The 21,706-nt window shown below is 42.8% G+C and overlaps 1 protein-coding gene across 3 annotated transcripts; it reads right to left on the reverse strand.

Annotated features, from left to right (window-relative positions):
* Positions 1 to 443: 443 nt before the first annotated feature.
* Positions 444 to 18,698, reverse strand: LOC121921819 (zinc finger protein 420-like). Of its 3 annotated transcripts, XM_042450415.1 has the most exons (9): positions 18,537 to 18,698; positions 18,288 to 18,428; positions 15,143 to 15,225; positions 13,706 to 13,774; positions 9,714 to 9,837; positions 9,341 to 9,423; positions 7,996 to 8,125; positions 6,520 to 6,627; positions 444 to 5,516 (listed from the first exon to the last, which is right to left on the reverse strand). In XM_042450415.1, the coding sequence occupies exons 2-9, from the start codon at positions 18,310 to 18,312 to the stop codon at positions 3,163 to 3,165; spliced, it is 2,976 nt and encodes a 991-aa protein (XP_042306349.1). In that variant the 5' UTR covers positions 18,313 to 18,428; positions 18,537 to 18,698; the 3' UTR covers positions 444 to 3,162. The 3 variants fall into 3 exon arrangements, with proteins under 3 accessions (XP_042306349.1, XP_042306348.1, XP_042306350.1); XM_042450414.1 differs by having other exon boundaries at positions 18,288 to 18,698; XM_042450416.1 differs by lacking the exon at positions 13,706 to 13,774 and having other exon boundaries at positions 18,288 to 18,698.
* Between the last annotated feature and the right edge of the window lie 3,008 nt (positions 18,699 to 21,706).

Here is a 21,706-nt window from a genome sequence, read left to right on the forward strand (position 1 = left end):
CAGTAGGGCATGACCCAAACAGAGCTTGGAAACGTTATCTTTTGGGCTAAAGTTCCCAGGAGGTTTATCACATGGAACTACACAAAACGATTTCACACGATGTCACACAAAGCTTGCCATTAAAGTAGTCACAAAGAAGCATGAATGCGCATCTTTTTACTTTCAGGATTTCAGTGACAGTGCATTTCCAACATCACTTTATTTGCGCAACTGCTTTATTTGCGGGTTGTTTTCAATGTGCTTTAATCTCTCTTTAATGCTGAAATTAGCCCCAGTGTGATAAACTCCCAGGGTTATGGAGGGCCATTAGCCTTGCTGCCTGGGAGACTCTGGGAGTTGTCATCCAAAAAAGAAACTTTTTCCAGACACTAAACCCAACTTAGCTTAAAAAGAGAGAGAAAGAAAAAGAAAAAAGGCAGTGGTGACAAGGGAGTCTTTTGGCTCACTGGTTATTTATTACAGGGCATTTTAAATACCATCCTTCAGTCACATTTCCAGCAGAGTTTACATTTTTTAAAAAAAAAATCAGATGTAAATACAGTGACATTACACACTAAAAAGGCAGTAAAGCTCAGTATTTGTGAAAGGAGTTTCCTTCCCCCTTCTGACTCCTTCTTTAAAATTTAATTTTATTGAAGTACGACTACGTACATTGCAACATCACAAAATCTCTACGAAAAAGAAATGGGGACAGGATGCAACAAACAAGGATAGCCAGTGGGTTGTAGGCAAAGGTCTCCTTCCGTCATCTGAACAGGCACAACAGGGGTAGGTTAAATTTTCCATTCAGAAGCCCCCTTGTCTGTCCCCAGATTTGCCCCACAGGTTTAGGGGACTCTCCAGAGTAGGCAAAAAAGGCAACAGAAGAACATCTCTGTATGAGGAGATGCCCATTCAGGTAACACTGGCTTTTCCTCATGGTCCCAAAGGGTTAGAAAAGTAGCTTACAACATATTGGCCAAGTATATAGTTATTCATTTAACAAGTACAGTACATTGAATGCCTATCTTGCTTTCCCTCTGTCAAACTCAAAATGGAGTACACGGCTCTCCCCGACTTCCTTCTACTCACTTTAACAACAGAACCCTGTGAGATAAGTCAGGGTAAGAAAGATAAGAGACTTGAGGCCTCCCTGGAGGAGTTTCATGGTTTAGTAGCAACTAGGCCAATGGTTCCCAAAGTTTGTCCTCCAGGCGTTTTGGACTTCAGTTCCCAGAATTCCTGACTGTTGGCCAAATTGGCTGGAGTTAAGTCCAAAACACCTGGAGGACCAAAATTTGGGAATCACTGAACTAGATGCTGCTAATCTAGTACTTTAATCGCTACACAACACAGCTCTCCCACAAACTGGCTCTTTAATGCGTCTTACCAAAAGTGTACAAAAGTGTACATGTTCCTTCTGTTGGACCTCTTGTCACCCCCTCCTCCTATTCTCAACTTTTGGTTCTCCAGATAGTTTAGACTTCTGAGTGCCTGAGAATTAGTCATAGTGGCTGAGGCTTCTGGAAGTTGACATCCAAGACATCTGAAGGCCCAAAGGAGGACAACCACTGCACTAAATTGTGGTCACTGGGCGCCTTTGATTCATTTCCAACTTATGGTAACCCTAAGGCAGTGATTTCTAAATACAAGGCATGTCATCCACTTTGGAAATCACTGTGTTAGCATCACCGTAAGTTGGAAACGACTCAAAGGCACACAGCAACAATTTATAGTGCAGCGGTTTGCCTCCTTTAGGCCCCTGGGGGCAGTGAAAAGATCCAGACGGACAGTGAGGGAAAAGGGGCAACAGGGGTATTAGCATACAAGAAAGACAAGAGAAAGAGCACCCTTTTAGGATTGTGGTGACGATGAAGAATTAGAACATGCGGGGGCAAAAAAATTAGCTTTCACAGGACCCTGCTTAAGCTTTGAAACTTTTGCCAGGACCTGGCTGGCAGGTCAGAACTGTGCTGCTGCTCTTGTTTACTTTCATGTAACAGGCTGAGAGTAGATGCAACAGAAGAAATAATGTTTGCACCAGGGGATGACTTGAAGCTGTGTGGGGAAGGCACAGATCTGGGAGAGGAGGAGAATGATGATGATCTAGGGTAGATTCTTCATCTTTCTTGGATTGAGAGTCCTTCCTTCCCTTGGGAGCAGCAACTGAGGAGCTAGTTCAGCAGTGACCAAGAAGCCTTTCACCTACACTAGTCTATGGAGGCTTTCTACCAGACCAGCAAGTTCTCTGCCCATGAGTTACAGTTTCTGGTTCTCATCACCACTTTAGATATTAATGTAGTCCACTCACCTTTCATGTTTTGAGTCTGCCTCTTGCCATATAATTCAAGGTTTAAGGATTTTTTTAAAAGAAAGGTTCATGTGTTCATCCCATCCAGTTTATGCTGTGTATCTTCTCACCCAAAGGGATGGAACTTTTTCGAGAGAAGCGTTTTACAAACTTTGAGATTGGAAAAGATTATGTAAAATTGATAACATCCTGCCCAGTGTGCAACAAAGCTTGAAAGCCTTCTCTGGAAAACAATTCCCCCATATTCCACAGACTGCAAATGTTTGTACTCAGTAGCTGAAATTCTCATTTTCCAAGCATTTCAGGAAGCTTTCCTCTTCTGGAGAATGTCTGGTAAATCAGCATAAACTATGGCTTTCTATCATCTGCAGATTCTGTGGCATTGAGGGAACTGATTTCTGAGGGAAAGCACTTTGGTTGCTGGATTGGTTGCCAATGTATTAACCTGCCCTTTATTCTAAGAGTCTCAGAGCAGATTACAGATGTGCCAACCAAACAATATAAAACAACATAGTTTATATAAAATTTAATACTGGCCTCTTTTCCAATGTTTTTAAGGCTTGATTTCGAAAGAAAACATTTCCTACACTCCTATTGACAGGGCTTTGCTTTGTTTGAATCCTGAAATACAGAATCCTGAAATATGATTTTAGGCAAAAAGCATCTGCCACACTTGAGCATTTAAATGGATTCTCTTCAGTGTGGGATCGCTGATGTCTAGAATGGGGACATTTCCAAGAAAAACATTGTCCACTCTGCCCTCTTGAGCACCTTGTTTGGGTGAAAAGGTGAAGTACATATAAGTAAAATGAGACTTTTTCTCTTGTGCGGAGTCTTCAATACTTCTCATGAATTTCACACATTCTAAGAATTTAGGGAGAGTTTTTGGATGTAGACTCTATGTTATACACAAAAGCATGACTTCCAAAGAAAATATTTGCTACACTCCAGGCATTGATGGGACTTTCCTCATGTGTGGCTTCTCTGGTATCTGCGAAGCTGGTATCTACAAAACAGTAGTTGCTGCGGGAAACATCTTCCACACACCAACCATTAGCCTGGTTCTTCCCCTCAGTGGACTCTCCAATGCCCACACTCCAAGCATTTACGGGGTCTCTCTTTATATGAACTCTCTGGTGAGTCACAAGGCTTGATTTTTGGGAAAAACATTTGCCACACTCCAAGCATTGATATGGTTTTTCTCCTGTGTGGACCCTCTGATGGACATGAAGGTATGATTTCATGAAAAAAGATTTTCCACATTCCAAACACTGATGTGGTTTCTCCCCTGTGTGCACTCTCTGGTGTATGTGAAGATAAGATTTCTCACGGAAACATTTGCCGCACTCCAAGCATCGATGGGGTTTCTCTCCCGTGTGGACTGTCTGGTGTCGCCGAAGCAGTGATTTCTTGGAAAAAGATTTTCCGCACTCTGAACATTTACTTGGCTCCTCTCCTGTGTGTGTCTTCCAATGTTCGTCAAGGCTTGATTTCAAAAGAAAACATTTCCCACACTCTAGGCACCTATGGGGTTTCTCTCCTGTGTGGCGTCTCTGATGTACACGAAGATACGATTTATCACGAAAACACTTGCCACATTCCAAGCATTTATGAGGTTTCTCTCCTGTGTGGAGTCTCTGGTGTATATGAAGGTAGGATTTCTCACGAAAACATTTGCCACACTCGGAACATTTATGGCGTTTCTCCCCTGTGTGAACTCCCTGGTGTTTACGAAGCTGTGATGTATGAGAAAAACATTTGCCACATTCCAAGCATTTATGGGGTTTTTCTCCCGTGTGGATACTCTGGTGCACCTCGAGGTTCTGTTTCCGGGGAAAACCTTTCCCACACTCTAAGCATACATGGGGTCTCTTTTTTGTGTGTATTGTTTGGCTGCCAAGGTCTGATTGGTGAGTGAAGAGGGTCTGACCGTCCAAGCATTCATATGGTTTTTCTTCTATGTGGACTTTCTGATGTTTTTCAAGATTTGATTTCTCTACAAAGCATTTCCCACACTCTGTGCATTTGTACATCCTCACTCCGGCATGAACACTCTGGTGTGTTACAACAGCTGACTGGTGACCAAAACATTCCCCGCATTCCCAGCATTGATATATTTTCTTTCTTGTGTGGATTCTCTGGTGTTTGTGAAGGTTTGCTATCTGTGAAAAATATTTCCCGCACTCCAAGCATTTATGCGCTTTCTCACCTGTGTGGACTTTCTGATGTCTGTTCAGATACGGTTTCTTGAGAAAACATTTGCCACACTCCAGGCATTTGTAGGGCTTCTCTACAGCATGGACTCTCATATGTATACGAAGGTGCGAATTTTGGGGAAAACATTTTCCACACTCCACACATTTATAAGGTCTCTCTCCTGTATGGGTTCTCTGGTGGATGGTAACATGTGATTTCTCAGAAAAACATTTCCCACATTCTAAGCATTTGTATGGTTTTTCTCCTGTGTGGACTTTTTGATGTCTGTGAAGGTGTTGCTTTTGGGAAAAGCATCGGCCACATTCTGTGCATTTATAAGAACTCTTTTGTGTATGGATCTTCTGATGAATTACAAGTTGTGATGATAAAGCAAAACATTTCCCACACTCCACACATTTATGCGGTCTCTCTGTATTGTGAATTGCCTGATGTCTTAAAAGAATGGATTTCTCAGAAAAACATTTTCCACATTTGAAACATTCATAGGGTCTTTCCCCTGTGTGGATTCTCTGATGTCGCATAAGTTTTGTTTTGTGGAGAAAACATTTGCCACATTCCAAGCACTTATGGGGCCTTTCTTTCTTATGGACTCTCTGATGGCACACCAGTGATGACTGGACAGCAAAATGTTTTCCACACTCTAAGCATTTAAAGGGTTTCATGCCAACATGAGATTTCCAGTGAATCTGAAGCTCTGAGTTTTTAGCAAAACACTTTCCACATTCTGAACATTTATATGGATTCTTTCCAGTGTGGGCCTTTTCATGGGTCAAAAGGCCAAACTGATCAGCAAACAACTCCCCACACTTTGAGCACTGATGATGTGTTTTTTCACTAGGTATGGTTTGATGATGGTTCACATGTTCCAAATGTTGATTGAAGTATTCTCCACCCTTTGAGATGCCCTGGGGCTTCTCTCTTGTATGGATCCTCTGATGTCTGGCAAGAGCCAATTTTAGGGTGAAGCATCGAGCACACTCTGGACAAACCTGTGTTTTCCTGGGGTTCCCTGATGGTAGAGACACAAACAAAAATAGGATTGATTCCTAAATCTGAGAGAGAAAGAACCCTAGAAAGCAGAACCTAATGACAATCAGACTAAAAATTATACAAGATGTGGATTTCCCTCCAGCATGTATCTCACAAACACATGGACAGTATTTTCCCCATGTTAGTCTAGCTCAGGAGTAGGCAACTTTTAGGAGTTAGGGGGCTGCATTGCTCCCCCAGAAGACCTTGAAGGACTGCACTATAACCTCCTGCCAAAACAATTGCCTCCAAATGCTCCCAATATCCTCTAGAGATCACGAGGGACATGTTTACATATTTGAAGGGGGTGCCTTTTCCCCTAGGTCATTTGAGGCTTAGAAAAAAGCTTTTTTTTTTAACAGCAAGAAGTGGCCCAAAAGTTTTTCTTGACTCATTTTCCTTTCCTTTCCTCTTTCTTTCTTTTAAAGAAAACCCTCTCCTAGGTCTAAAATAGCTCAGGGTGCCCGACTCCTTTAGAGGGGAATCTGGAGGCATTTGGGGGCCAAAACATTTTATTGACCTGAGATCTCTTGAGACTGCAAAACAGCTCTGTGAACCACATACAGCCTTTGGGCCACACTTTGTCCTCCACTGGTTATGCACCTTTGAGACTAACTGAGAAAAATAAGTTGGTAGTATAAGCTTTTATAGGCTTAGGTCTGCTTCATCAGATGCATGGAATGAAGTGCCTAGGAACAGGCCTTGAAAGCTATAAATGAACAAGTCAAAATGTAAAACATTTGGGCATGGTGATGAGGTGACAAGTTCAGTTTTAAGAATCTCCACTGGGGGACACAGGGACTCAACAGATGGGCGGCATCTAGCCGCCTCTTTAATGGCCAGATCGGTACTGCAGCAACTGCATGCTCCAGCACCAATCCGACCTCTAGGGAGCACAAAAAGCTAACATGGCTCCATCCTATGTCAAACTGCATTAATTCTGCAATGCAGATTCAGTCTAAGTAACACCCTGATCCATTTACCTGAGTGGCCGTCTGACTGGGCTACCCCTGTGCCATCTGAGTCTTCAAGGTGTGTCTGCCACAGGTCTTCCTTTTGTTCCCTCTGGAAAGCTAGATCAGACTCCAGGACTGGTGGTTTCCACAGGGCAAAGAGGAGAGAACAAGGAAAAGCCAGGAGGAATGCAGTGTAGCAGTACAGACCAACCCCAACATATATTTATTGGAAACAAGCACCAACTTGCTTCTTTCATGCCAATGTGGGCGGTGGATTTGAACTTGAAAGGAGCTTTCACTCGGAAGTATAAAATCTATTTAACAAGGAGAAGAATAGGGAGATCTAAACTATCAAAGAGTAATTAGATACTGAAGTTACCAAAAAATAAAAATACCGCTAATATAAGGTGACAATTACAATGCAGTAATAAACAAGCAAAATAAGTGTTATACCACGGAAGTACTGATTTAATTTTACATTGTGTGTTTATCTGTTAGGGTCGGTGTGGGTGTGTACATGTGTCTATAAAGATGAGACAGGAAATAACATTATGCTGATAATAATGGAAAGATTGTTATTTGTTGTGTGTTTTGACATGTTAATACAATAAAATTTATTTTAAAAAGAAAGAAAGGAGCTTTTCAAGGGGACAGACTTGGGCATCTTGGTTCAATGTTCTCTGCCTAACAAAAGGGGCTATGACTTCACAGCTGGGATCTGAGAACAAGTACCATTTTGCATTGCTAATGGAATTCAAATTTTATTTCCAGGACTTTGGAATGCTTTGTTCCCACAGGGCCAGGAGGAAGAGGGACCCGCTTGCACAGATAATAATTCCTCTACCACCAACACCAAGAACAACATCAACACTACCTTGAGAAAATGCAAGCCGGTGACTAACATTGTCATTTTATAACGTTTTTCTCCTGTATGATTCTTATCACCTTTGCCAGATGAAGAAGCCAGTGGAGCTTCAAAAGTATTGAAGTAATGCATGTATTTTATGCATTTTGGGTGGCCCAATAAAGGTATCACTTTATAAAGGTATGTTTTGTAGATTTTGGATGTTATTGTACTTGGTTAAGTTAGGTTAACCAATCTGGGTTTTAGGCTGAATATAACAAGTGTTATCCAAAGTGCTGAACTCTTTGTTGTTATTGTGTGCCTTTCAGTTGTTTCCAACCCTATCACAGGCAAGATTTGTTCAGAGGGGGTTTGCCTTTGCCTTCTTCTGAGGCTGAGAGAGTGTGGCTTACCCAGGGTCACACAGTCAGTTTCCATCGACAAACAAGGATTTGAACCCTGGCCTCCAGAGTTGGCAGTCCAAGGCTCAAACCAATTCACCAAGCTGGCTCTACCTCCACAAATAGGTCGGGCAGCTTAGATATCTTTATAAAGTTACCAGTAGAAGCCAAAGTGGACTCTCCACCGCACCGACACAATACTACAATTGCTTCAAACTCTCACAGTTCACCACCCAAGTGATAAAAAAGTCTCCTTACCTAAAGAGGCTACATTCCCGTAATTCTCTAGCATGACGTCCCTGTAGAAGGCTCTTTGGTCTTGATTCAGGAGGGCCCATTCACCTTCTGTGAAATACACGGCCACGTCTTCAAAAGTCACTGGTTTCAGCTAGGACAACAAGTCCTCCGTCAGTGTCCACTCAGAAGCAAAGCCACAGGTATCTAACTTCGAGCCTTATTGCATTATTAAATGAACTTGGCAGGCAAACGAAAAGATGTGTGCTTTTTAAATTCCATTTGCATGATGTTGTTCTCTTCCATTTGTAAAACTGTGGGAGAGGATCGTATAAGTGTCATAAAAGTGTCCTATTTGCCAAGCTGAAATAATCCGTTTGGCAAAAATGACACTTTTACAATGCTCTCCTAGGCTGTTACAACCTGAAAAAAATGTAAGTCGTTTGGAGGAAGAGAAAAAAAACCATGCATCTTTTCATTTGCTTGCCAAGTTTGTTTAATAATATGATAAGGCTCTTAAATCTGTCTTCTCTACAGGGAATACTAACTTACGCAGGTGGTTACGAACTTTCAATTTCATGTAACGCTTTGGCAAGGAAGACTGCCAAAGCATGGGCCTGTGCTTGTCCCGTGGCTACAGAGGCCACAATCCTACATGATCACATGGAGCATAAGCATTTTGGCTACAGAAATCCACCCTGGCTCCTTTGTCACCAGCCTCAGACCTTGCTGTGTTTCTCCAACAGCTCCCGTGATCATGGGTTTTATCCCAATATTTGAGCAGCAGATAACCTTAAGCTATGACACATTTTAATGATGCTCAGCATCAGAGAGCAATTGCTCAATGAGATGACCAGTTGGACACAAGCACAAACTTTCTGCATCCCTCGTAGCAGTCAAGGAAATGTAATGTCCATTTGCAATTCAAAGAAGATGTTTCCTTGGAATCCAGATGTTTCCTTGGACATTAAATTTCCTTGAATTTGAAAATCTACCAGTGACCACATGGCCAAAGGGGGAAGGTGCCAGCCTGCAGATAGCCCTCTCTACCATCTGAACTAAGACCAGAAACAGAAAATGCAGGCCTATGACTAACATCTTCAATTTTTTACTCTTGCCTGATGAAGAAGCCAGTGTGACTTCAAATGCTCGCAACGTGTAATTTTGCATTTTGGTTGGACCCATAAGTATCATTGTTTGGATGTTATTGTATTTGCTATATGGCCAACATAGCTACCCCAGATGCTTTCTGTAATTGTAACTCTTAAGTGTGCCTTAAGAAAAAGAAGGGAGATGGATAGGATAGCCCTTGTGGACCCTTCTAACTCTATGATTCTATGAATTAGTCTTTGTCTGGAAAATTTCATACCTGAGCAGGATTCACAGCATCCATTTGTCTGCTTAGATGAAGAGGAGACAGTTCTGACTGGACCAGTGGCGTCATTCCCCTCTCTGTGTGCATAGGAAGGGCAAAGTAACTTCAATATGGACTCAAGGCAGTTTATAAAATAGGTTAAAATAAAATACAGCTAAACCAGAGACACATGTTCCATCCGTAACACCATTCCCCTTCCTCCCAAACTGACCCACCGTACAGGGTTTTTGTGGGAGTAAAGGTGGAGAGTGAAGAGCCACCTATGCTAGTGAAAGTGGAGGATGTAAATGTTAAAATAATTTTGATGCTTCTTCAAGAACTCCTCACTCCTCATCCCGTGAATAAAGAAAAGGGGTGAGCTGCTTACCCAAGGAGACTACGCTCCTGTAATTCTCCATCATGACTTCCCTATAAAAGGCTCTTTGGTAGGGATTCAGGAGGGCCCATTCCACCTTGGAGAAGTAGACGGCAACATCTTCAAAGGATATAGTCTGCAAAAAGAACAAACGGCCCTTAGCATATCTCCAGTGTCTCAAAAATCCTCTCAGTGGCCAAGCAACAGGCAGCAAACCAAACTTTGCTCCCCTCCATCCTTGTCCTCAGTGGCAAAGTCAAAGAGATAAAAGGACAGCAAAGTTTGCCATTTCTCAGGGTGACTTGGTGTCCTCCTTTTTCATTACACGCCCTACTTTTAAAACTTCTGTCCAGGAGGACTTTCAAAATGTCCTCAATTTTTAGCATGCCCAAGAAGCAGTGTAAGTGCTTTGAGCTTTTATTTTTTCATGACTGCCTTTGCAGTTAGGAAATTTGGCTGCCCTGCCTTTTCCCCACAGGGAACATGCCCTGTGTCTAGCTAGTATGGAAAGGGATCTTGTAACACCTTTGAGACTTACGGAAAGAAAGCTGGTAGCATGAGCTTTTGTAGACTTAAGCCAACAGAAAGCAGATTCAAAGCAGTCTATGAAAGCTCATGCTACCAGCTTCTTTCTTTCCATTAGTTTCCAAGGTGCTACAATATCCCTTTGCATACTGATTTTTCAAACTAACACAGATATGTCTTTGAACTGTGTCTACACTAGGTGAGGGTTCCCAGATTTCAGGGTTTGATCCCTCTTCTTCAGTCCTCAGGGCATCGAAGAGGATGACAGTGTCACCTTGAAAAGTATTTCTGTATACATTTTCCTCATTTGTTGGATTTAGTATTTTTCGAATAAGAGTATACTGCATTTTTCGAATAACAGTATACTGTCAGGTCATCCTTCGGTCTCATTGGAATTCCAGGGCCTGGGGATCATCCTCTGCCAGGCCTAGAAAGAGAATTTTTAGATTATGAGTTTTAAAGTTTGAATTGCTTCTTTTTGAATGTGAATTGGTTTTATATGCTCATTTATCTGGTGTTACTGTATATAAATCGAGATAGTTATGCCCCAAAACTCACCCTAAAATCCTGGGTTGATTTATACAAGGATCAATACACTCCCCACTCTTCCCCACTCTTTATGCCTTGAGGCAGGAGGTTGTGTGTGTGTGTGTGTGTGTGTGTGTGTGTGTGAAAGAGGTTCCCAGTCTGATTTGAAAGCCTTTGCTTCCCTTCAAAGAAACATCCCATTTAACTCCACTTCCTTTTCTTCCAACCCAATGTTAAAACCTCTTCTCCAGCACCTGGGAAGTGATGTCATGTGGTCAGGAGAGGTCCAGGGTGATTCCCCCCTTTCCATCCGTTGTTATAGCCCCCTATGTTTCACCCACGACTTATCCATGGGTCATATCAAAATCCATGATTTTGACCCTGAAACCTTCCCTCGACTTATACATGAGGTCGACTTGTATAGAAGTATTTTAAGCTGTCACACTTTCTCACCTCAATCAATAGGGACAAGTGGGTAAGAACCGTTAATGATAATACTTGATGTGCTGCCTTTATTGTTACGGCTGTTGTTGTTATTATTATTACAGGCTGACTCTCCCTTATCCAGACTTCCGAATTTCCAAAATATTCCAAAAGCATAGAATCATAAGAGTTGGAAGAGACCCCCAAATGCTATCCATTCCAACCCTATTCTGCCATGCAGGAACACACAATCAAAGCAATCCTGACAGATGGTCATCCAGCCTCTGTTTAAAAACCTCCAAAAAAAGAGACTCCACCAGTTTGAGGGAGTGTGTTCCACTGTTGGACAGCTCTTACTGTCAGGAAGTTCTTCTTAATGTTTAAGTGGAATCTTTTTTCCCTGTAGTTTGAATCCATTGCTTTGTATCCTATTCTCTGGAGCAGCAGAAAACAAGCTTGTTTCATCTTCAATATGACATCCATTCAAATATTTAAACATGGCCATCATGTCACCTCTTAACCCCCCCCCCCCCCCCAGTCCACATGGATGCTTGAGATCAGGACCCCTTTGCTTTCTGATGGTTCAGTGTACATAAACTTTGTTTCATGCAAAAAAATATTAAAACATTACCTGTATAAAATTTCCTTCAGGCTGTTTATAAGGTGCATATGAAACATAAATGAATTTCATATTTAGACTTCGGTTCCATCTCCAAATTATCTTATTATGTATAAGCAAATATTCCAAAATCCAAAAAACTCCAAAATCCAAAACACATCTGGCCTCATGCATTTTGGATAAGGGAGATGCAACCTGTACTATTATTCTCCTGACCTGGCAATCCTAATCTTGGCTAGGATTTCCCATTTTATATAGAATGTCCCTTATTTAAAGAGCTGAAAATCCTATCCTGTATTGCTGTAATACAGGATTCCCCAAATCCCACATTTTGACTGACAGCCATGATTGCAACAGTTGGACCCCTGAGCATTAGGTATGTAGCAAAAATGGCCTCACATTTATGTGACAAATGCTAGGTGTGTATGTGTGGTGTCCATTGTTAAGAGGGCAACCTGCCCACTTTCCCTCCTCTGGCTCTTAGCAGTGTGCTTACAGCACTAAATTGCTACTATTGCCCTGGCTGCTGGACTGTCATCATGAGATTTTCCTTGGTTTTGGGGTTCCCATGAGAAATGAGATCTTGTAGGAGCTTGGAGATCTTGCAAGGGACCCTCTTCTTGCATCACTTGAGGCAAACCTTATATAGGCTTGCCTTGTGCATCCCTCTTGAGCTGGCGATTGAGTGAGGAGGATTTCACTAGGCCAGGCCTTAGGACTAGGGTTGCCAGTTCAGGACTGTTGCCAGCCTTGGGGTTTTCCGGCCAAAGCCTGAGACTTAGGAATGGCCCCCAGTGATGTCATAAGGTATTATGCATTAACAAATGCATGTAAGATGGATGGACTCAATCAAAGAGGCCATAGGCATGAGCCTGCAGGTTCTGGGCAGAGCACTGGAAGACAGGGAGTCTTGGAGAGGTCTCATCCGTAGGGGTGCCATGCATCAGGGTTGACTCAAGGGCAGTTAACAACAAATGTGCCTTTAAGTCACTTGTCGACCTATGGCAACCTTCATTAATTTTATAAGGTTTTCTCAGGCAAGGTATAATCAAGAGCTGGTTTTGCCATTCCCTTCCTCTAAAATAGCATCTACAGCACCTGGTATTCATTGATCGTCTCCCATCCAAGTACTAACCAGGGCTGACCCTGCTGAGCTTCCAAGATCAGAGGGGATCTGATGAAAGATGGAGTCCAATAATATCTATTGTATGATTGCTTCTGAACTATGCAGATTTTTCAAGAGTTTAAGTGCTGCACAATGCTTTGGTAAAGATAAGAAGAGGGGGATGCAGCACTAAGCCCAGTGGAAGATGCAAGTTTCACAGGCAGAAGATCCTGGATTCAAGTCCTGGTTTCCTCCAGACACAGATGGGGAAAGGGGGAAAGGCCCTTGTCTGAGTGCATGAGAAACTACTGCCATTCAGTCAATGCAGACAGTACTAAAATGTAAATATCTTTAAGTGGTGGAGGAAAGATATATATGTAAACATAGGAAGTGGATGCTGCAGATGTCAGTGGACCAGTGAATTCTCTCAAGGTTTTTGTCCAAACTTGAAAGCTGCCTGACAGACTGCTTCAATGACATGGGACCCACCACTTTCAGCAGCTTGGACAGCTTCTTTAGTTAGGACTAAAAACCAGGGCAGATTCACTGTCCCACTGATCTTGGAGCCATCAGATACAGGTGTCTACAGCAGGGAATCTGGCAGCACACCAGATATTGTTGGACTGCAACCCCCAGCAGCCCTGGCTAGCACAGTAGAAGGTGAATTTTGGGAGTTGCAGTCCAACAGCAACTGGAGGGTTACATGATTCCCATTGCTGGTTAACAAGAGAGGAACCCAGCTGATGTGCTTCTGGAGGACTTGGTGTGGTGAAAACAGATGTACAAGAAACAGGCTTTTCAAACCTTGGACATCCTCTGCTGAGCGTCAGGACTTAGAAAAGAATTCAAAGGGATCTTGTAGCACCTTTGGGACTAATGGAGAGAAAGAAGATTGTAGCATAAGCTTTCGTCGACTGATTGTACATCATCAGATACATGGAGTGAGGTCCCTAGGGACAGACATTTATGCCCATAAATGAGTACGTACATATGTGTGAATATTAATAGAAATACAAAAGCTATGGTATGATGATGAAGTGACAAGTTCAGTTTTAAGGATGGTCATTCAGGGACAAAGGCAAGAGGAAAGATGTTGACTAAGACTAAGATGTGTGTGGTGGAGGGAGTTATTGGAATATAGTGTGATGCTAGCTACGAACTAGAAAGAAGTTGTGATGAGCTGGCCAAGAGAGCCCCCATGAAATTGGGGTGTTATAATGTGTGTAGTTTGCCAGAAAGCTATTATCTCTGTTCAATCCACTGTTGATGGACTGGAGTTTACGGATATATTGCAGTTCTGTTGTTTTTCTTTCAATCTCCCTTTGAAGTTTTTTTGTTCAAGCACCACTCTTCTCAGATCCAAGATGGAATGTCCAAGAAGTGTTCTGGAGCTGGCTTTTGTGTATTCCCATTCCTAATGTCGTGATTATGACTTGGAAAAGTTAATAATTTGAATATAACTGCTTGACTGGCAGAATTCTGGGAATCATAATCCAAGTCTTAGGCTGAATCTATACTGCAGAATTAATGTGGTTTGACACCATTTTGACTGCCCTGGGTCCATGCCATTAAATTCTGGGATTTGTATTTTTGTGAGCCATTTTGCCTTCTCTGTCAGAGAGGCCCTGGAATCATAAAAACTACAACTCCCAAGATTCCATAGGATGGAACCATGACAGTTAAACTGTGTCAAACTGCTTATTTCTGCAATGTGGGAGACCTGATAGTGTGTTATTTACATTTTACATTAGTGGATGTTTCTCTACTACAGTCAATCTTGATATTCAGATTGCACTGAAAGTAATCTTTTTTTTTTTTTAAGGAGGAAGCTGCAAATACATTTTATATACCATTTTAAATATTTTGCCCACAGCAGAAAATACCTGGATTTAAAAAGAAAAGAAAATCCCCAGAACCTTATCAAACTTAGAAAAACTGGTTCAGAAACACAACTGACGTGGAATTATAAAAGATAACGATTTGGGAATTATTATTATTATTATTATTTTATTTGCAGCAACTGCCAAAAGGTGTTGAACACAGGGGTGGGAATCACATAGTTCACTGATCAAATTGTGCATTATTTCCACTGGGTATCTAAAAGCTAGCACTGTGTATCCATTTGGACTCACAAGCATGATTTAAAAATGCCTTGGGGAGTCGTAGAGTTATTGTTCCCAGGCTCTGTACAGCATTTTTATAGCCCCAGAGGACATTTTCCATTACACATAAATCCCATACCTGTATATGATCAGTTGCATCCATATGTCTTCTCGGAGGAGCAGGGGACATTTCAGATTGAACCAGTGACATAATTCTGCTCTCTGAGGGTGTACAAGAAACAAAACATTTCAGAAAATCAGTTGCTTTATATCCAATAGATTCAAAATTAAGTCCTTGGCATTTCCACTTCTGGCCACTACCTGAAACCTTGGAGAAGTGTTGGCAGTCACTGTCACAGACTGGGGATAAGCCATAGTGCATGTGAGCCAAATATGGCCCTCAAGAGATTTTTGTCACTCCTGCTTCCTGAAGCTTAGGTTGCATCTGCCCTGCAGAATTAATGCAAGTAGACACCACTTTAACATCTGAGAGGCAGTGGCCTAGTGGTTTGAGTATTGGACTATGACTCTGGAGACCAGGGTTCGATTCCCAGCTCAGCCGTGGGAACCCACTGGGCAACCTTAGGCAAGTCACTTGCTCTCAACCTCAAAGGAAGGCAATGGTAAACCTCTGAACATATTTTGCCAAGAAAACCCCAAGGTAGATTTGCATTAGGGTCACCATAAGTTGGAAATGACATGAAGGCACTCAACAGCAACAACAACAACTGCTTGAACTGCCATGGCTCCATGTTATTTGGGATTTGTAGTTCTATAAGATATTTAGCCTTCTCTCACAGAGAGCTCCGGTGCCACAACAAACTACAAATCCCAGGATTCCATAGGACGGTACCTTGACAGTTAAAATGGTTTCAAGCAGCCAAAGAGATTTACTGTATTTTAGCAAATTTAACCAATGTTCTGCTGTCCAAGGTGCTGAATCTCTTTGGGGCAATAGAGTTCAGCACCTCAAAAGAGTCTCTGTTAAAATTCATACTAAAACCAGGTATCAGCACCTTTATATTTTGGACTTCAACTCCCCAAATCTCTGACTGTTGGCCAAATTGCCTGGAGATCTTAAGTCAGAAACAAATGGAAGACCAAAGGCTGGGAACCACTGCTTAATAGCCATGTAATGCAGACTAATATTTGGTGGTGGGGTTGCCAGAGAACAAACTGGAGAGAGCTCCTATGCCTTTAATAGTTGTCTAGAAGAAGGAATTTCAGCAGGGGTTGCTGGTAATGCAACCATGTAACAAGCAACACCTGTTGAAATCCCCTCTTCTACATAACCATTAAAGGTACAGGAGGCATTGCCAGGTTTCACTCTGGCAATTCTATTGAGTGGTCAAAGCGGAGTCAGAGACCATTAATTCTGCAGTACAGATACAGCCCTAGCTCCAAAACACACTGCGGAAATAATCCAGTTTGAGACCACTTTATCTGTTCTGGCTCAATGCTAGGGAATTTTTGAAACTGTAGTTTAGTGAGACATTTCACCTTCTCTGCCACAATAAACTATAATCCCCAAGATTCCCTAGTACTGAGCCAGGGCAGTTAACGCAGTCTCAGACTAGATTATTTCTGCAGTGTGTTTTGGATCATAGTCTTAAAAGTGCCACAAAACCCCTCTTATTTCTTTATTTATTGGATTTATATCCCACAGTTTTCCCAAAACGGGATTCTTTCTCACTTCCCTCTTTTTTTTTCCCAGGTCAACACAGCTATCTCTTTGAAAATAGCCCTTTGAGGGTTAAGGAGGACCAATACTAAACTGCCATTTTTCTGCATTTTATAAACACACTTCCATAGCCTGTGGTGGTAGGTGGCTTCCAGGTCATTGGGGCAGTGAATCTGCTCTGGGATCTAGTCTGAACTCAGCTATCCAAGAATCTGAATCAGCCCCTTGGATCAGTCCTTGGACACTTGGATAGAAACCTGGAGCTGATTCACAACCTCAATAACCTACCACTCATTCCTATTTGTGAGGGGGTGAGATTAGAATGAAATAGGCTGAGAAATGCAGACTAAAATCTGGATTCATGGACACCGCCGTATCTCCTTCTTCTGCATGGACAGGTCCAGTTTGGTGACATAAAGTCAGATGCGCTAAGAACTGAGTTAGCTGTTAATATGTTGGATATGTCTTACACAATAAAAAATAAATAAATAAATTAAAAGCAGGGTAGATGTGCTGACCCTATGCACACAAACACACACACACACGTGCGCACGCGCACGTCTGTGTGTGTATGTGTGTTGATGGTGGTAATATGGTTATTAGGCTAACCCGAAAGCACGCAACAATGTGTGCAGACTTTGAAGATCTTTGGATCTTCTTCATCATGTAAAATGACCCCTAAATTAGGGACCTGTTTAGACTACACAGTTATAGCACTATCATTTCCCTTTCACTAGCATATCAACATCCTAGGGAACCCCAAGGTTTGCACTTTGGGGAGGCACTACAGCTCTCTGGCTGAGAATGCTAAGGTCTCTCTCTTGAACTGCAAATCCCAGAATGGAATCTGGGGCAGTTAAAGTGGAATCATAGCACTATCAATTGCATAGGGTGAATGGGCCCCAGGTAAAGGGAGAGAGGGAGGTGAAACTTAGGTCCAAAACAGGCTGCCGAAATAATCCGTTTTGAGACCACTTTAATTGCCTTGGCTCAGTGCTAGGGAATCCTGGGAACAGCAGTTTATTGTGGTTCCAGAGCTCTTGCACAGAGAAGGTTAAATGTCTCACAAAGCTAGAGTGCCTAGAATTCCCTAGCATTGAACCAGGGCAGTTAAATCGTTCTCAAATTGAATTATTTCTGCAGTGTGTTTTGGACCTTAGGCTTGAACCTTCTGTAAAGTACACCTAGGGAATCAATAGCTGAGTAGTAAATCAACATATGGGTAAATGCCACTGATTCAATGGGTCTACTCTAGCAGAGACCAGTCCATAGGATGTAAGCCTTCCTCAGACAATCCTTGGATCTGCCTTTTGTCTGAAGAGGAAGGGGATGCCATCTAATGGGGCACGCCAGGTGATGAAGCGGTCTTAGGTTTCATCCGGCAGAGGTCCTAGGTTTGCTGGGAGGAAAAAAGGCAAAGAAGTTTGGTTTTTCCATTTTGAAAACACATTTTTTGAAAAAAAAATCCTTTTCACTCAGAATCCTTTCCAATCTCTTAGAGACAGAGTAAACGCAAGTTGCCATATATTTCTCCTAATTTATTTTTAACACACAGCAGTTTCTAACATGTGCTACCAAAACAAAAGGGGCTTTCTTCACTTACCTTGCTCAGATTTTAGGTGTGCCATAATTCCTTTAAGTGGATTTTGTTAAAATTTTATCTTCCCTTCTGCTTGCAGCTCTTCTATTCCTCAGGAAAAGTGACCAGCTGAGCAAAGCCAAGGCTATTGCTCACAGAGGGAACCTTTATTTAAAGAAGAAGAAATCATCATCATCATCATCCCCCCTCCCCATTTCTACTCTCCCTCATCTTTTACATAGACCAGCTGCAAGATTCAGAGTCAACTCCAACCTTTTTCTCAGGTGTGAAGAGCATTTTTATGGAGGAAAACCCTAATTGAAAGCAAAAAAGCAGAATCCTGTTTCTGTTTTGGGCAGGGGGTCAATCTCATCCCCTTCCAGCAGTTATCAGGAGACCCCAGAGACAGCCATCTCCTCTAACAAAGCAACCTGATCTTTGGGGGGGGGGTGTCAGAGGGCAGGAAGCCACCCTCTGCACTCTGGGACTTGTAGTTTTTCCCTTCTTCCCTTTCCAGGCTCAGAGGATTCTGGGGGAAGTAGTTTTGTCTTGCATCGTATACATCAGTGATTTCCAAACTCTGGTCCCCCGGGTGTTTTGGACTTCAGCTCCCAGAAGTCTCAGCCATCTTGGCCAATGGTCTTGGATTTTGAGAGCTGAAGTCCAAAACGCCTGGAAGACCAGAGTTTGGGAATCATTGGTGGTACACATAATACAACTTCTGTTGTGAATCACAGGCTGCTGCCACTCTGCAATTTAATACAGTTTGACACCACTTTAACTACCATGGCTCCATGCTATGGGATCCTGAGATTTGTAGTTTGTGGTGGCACCAGAGCTCTCTGACAGAGAAGGCTAAACACTGCTTGTGTGCTTTCAAGTCCTTTCCAACTTACGATGACCCTAAGGCGTATCAATCATGGGGTTTTGTTGGCAAGATTTGTTCAGAGATTTGCCATTGCCTTCCTCTGAGGCCAAGAGAGTGTGACTTGCCCATGGTCAGCCAGTGGGTTTCATGGCCAAGCAGGGAATCAAACCCTGGTCTCCAGAGTCGTAATCCGGCTCTCAAAGCACTACGCCACGCTGGTCTCCTGAATACCTCCCAAAACTACAAACTATAATTCCGTACCATGGAGCCATAGCAGTTAAAGGTGTCAAGGATATTTGGAATATATACTTTTTTGGGAACATTTTCAAGCTGTGGATGCTTGAATCCGTGGATAAAAACTCTGGATATGGAGGGCTGACTGTATAAATCCATACTTCTCAGTCATGCTCGAAATTGGGGGGGGAGGGTGCTTTGGAATTCCTCCTGGACAGAAGGTTGAAATGTAGAACATGTCCTGGAAAAGGAGTCTGTCTAGTCACCCTGGATGCAGCCCATGAATTGGTAGTGATGTGCGCCACTTCTGCAAAAACAAGAGAGAGCAGATTAGACCAGAGGGAGGCAACTGTGGAAGACTGGTAGGCCGCCTCCATGGGCAAAGACAGGCAACCAAGACCGGATCCCTCCCTCTGCCAGCAGCACCCACTCACCAGAGTTGTGGGGTGGCTGTCTGCCTGGGGGTGATATGAATTACTGTGCTGGAGTGACCCCAACCCAGTGACACCACTGGGCAGTTAAATTAGTCTCAGATTGTTGGAAGAAGTGTAATGCAAATACAATGAGTATTTGGTATCCACTGGGGTATAGTCCCAAGTACCCAATGGATACCAAAATCCATGGATGCTCAAGTACTTGCATTAAATGCAATGGACATTAAATTCTTTTCCGTTATATATAATGGCAAAATCAAGGTTTGCTTTTTGGAATTTATATATTTTTTGAATATTTTCAAGTCATAGTTGCTTGAATCCATGGATACGGAAGGCCGACTGTACACACTTGTAACCCTTCATGTTACTTGCAGTGATGATGACAGCACACAACTCTTTACACTGTTGCTTTTTACTTTGCTGTTATTTTCTGTAGGTTTTTTAAACAACTGACAAAACAATGGCACAAAACGTGGGGGTGGGGTGGGGATATGCCCAAATGCTTACTATAGTAACCAAGAACCTTTACTGTTATACCTTGCCCCCTCTACTGAATTTTAAAATGTCTTTTTACTAGGAGGAGGAGGTAAAGTAACTTTAAAAAGGCACAGTACACACTGGCCTTTTGCGGCATACTGCACTGATTCTAGGCAGTCTGTCCTGGGTCTTAGGTAGCTACAACATTTTAAAAGTAAAATAACTACCCGAGTGGTTAAATCTGCCAAAAAGCCTACTATAACTATCCTTACATTACCATTTTAAAAAAGCACTAGGAACATTTACTGTTGTACAAACATATAGTCATGTTAGTCTGTAGAATCTGTACATAGAGAGATCTTGTAGCACCTTCGAGACTAATACATCTGAGGAAGTAGACTGAAGTCTATGAAAACTCATTCTGCCAATTTCTTTCTTTCAGTTAGTCTCAAAGGTGCTAAAAGATCTCTCTGCATACTGATTTACTATTATTGTTATCGTTAACTGCCACCGAGTCAACCCCAACTCATGGCAAACGTGTGGATGAGCCATCCCTTCCCTCTCTAGGACCTTATGTATTTCTACAGGGCAGAAGAAGAGGCTGGACTGGATGGCCCTTGAGGGTCCCTTACATCTCTAGGATCCTATGTATTCCTGCATGGCAGAAGAAGGGGCTGGACTGTATGGCCCTCAGGGGCCCCTTCCCTCTCTAGGATCCTATGTAATCCTTCAGGGCAGAAGAAGGGGCTGGACTGGATGGCCCCTGGGGGTGCCTTCCCTCTGTAGGGTTCTTAGTATTCTTTCAGGGCAGAAGAAGGGGTTGGACTGGATGTTCCTTGGGGGTCCTTTCCCTCTCTAGGACCCTATGTATTCCATTAGGGCAGAAGAAGGGGCTGAACTGGATGGCCCTTGGGGGGTCCCTTCCGTCTCTAGGACCCCATGTTTTCCTTCAGGGTAGAAGAAGGCACCCATTTGGGGTACCTTCCAACTCTTAATATCCTATGTATTCCTGCATGGCAGAAGAAGGGGCTGGACTCGATGGCCCTTGGGGGTCCTTTCCATCTCTGGCATTATGTTTCCTTCAGAGCAAAACGAAGGGCTGGACTGTATGGCCCTCAGTGGTCCTTCCCCTCTCTATGTATCCTTCAGCAGAAGAAAGGATGAACTGGATGGCCCCTGGGGTTGCCATCCCTCTGTAGGGGTTCTTAGTATTCTTTCAGCAAAAAGGGGCTGGACTGTATGGCCCTCAGGGGTCCCTTCCTTTTGTTTGACCCCATGTATTCCTTCATGCAAAGAAGTGCTGACTGGATGGCCCTCAGGGTCCCTTCCCTCTCTAAGATGCTATGTATTCCTTGAGGGCAGAAGAAGGCTGGACTGTATGGCCCTCAGGGGTCCCTCCCTCCTAGGATCCTATTGTAATCCTTCAGGCA

Source organism: Sceloporus undulatus, chromosome 2, assembly GCF_019175285.1.
Source record: "Sceloporus undulatus isolate JIND9_A2432 ecotype Alabama chromosome 2, SceUnd_v1.1, whole genome shotgun sequence".
Taxonomy (NCBI): Eukaryota; Metazoa; Chordata; class Lepidosauria; order Squamata; family Phrynosomatidae; genus Sceloporus; species Sceloporus undulatus.

What these genes read in the sequence shown, in the direction of transcription:
- LOC121921819 (XM_042450415.1), bottom strand. Translation starts at nt 18,312, where the DNA reads ATGGCACACCTAAAATCTGAGCAAG. An exon ending in CAGGAGCGTAGTCTCCTTGG is followed by an intron (nt 9,424 to 9,713) that starts GTAAGCAGCTCA and finishes CTATGCACACAG; the next exon opens with AGAGGGGAATGACGCCACTG. An exon ending in CCAGTCAGACGGCCACTCAG is followed by an intron (nt 5,517 to 6,519) that starts GTAAATGGATCA and finishes CTCTACCATCAG; the next exon opens with GGAACCCCAGGAAAACACAG.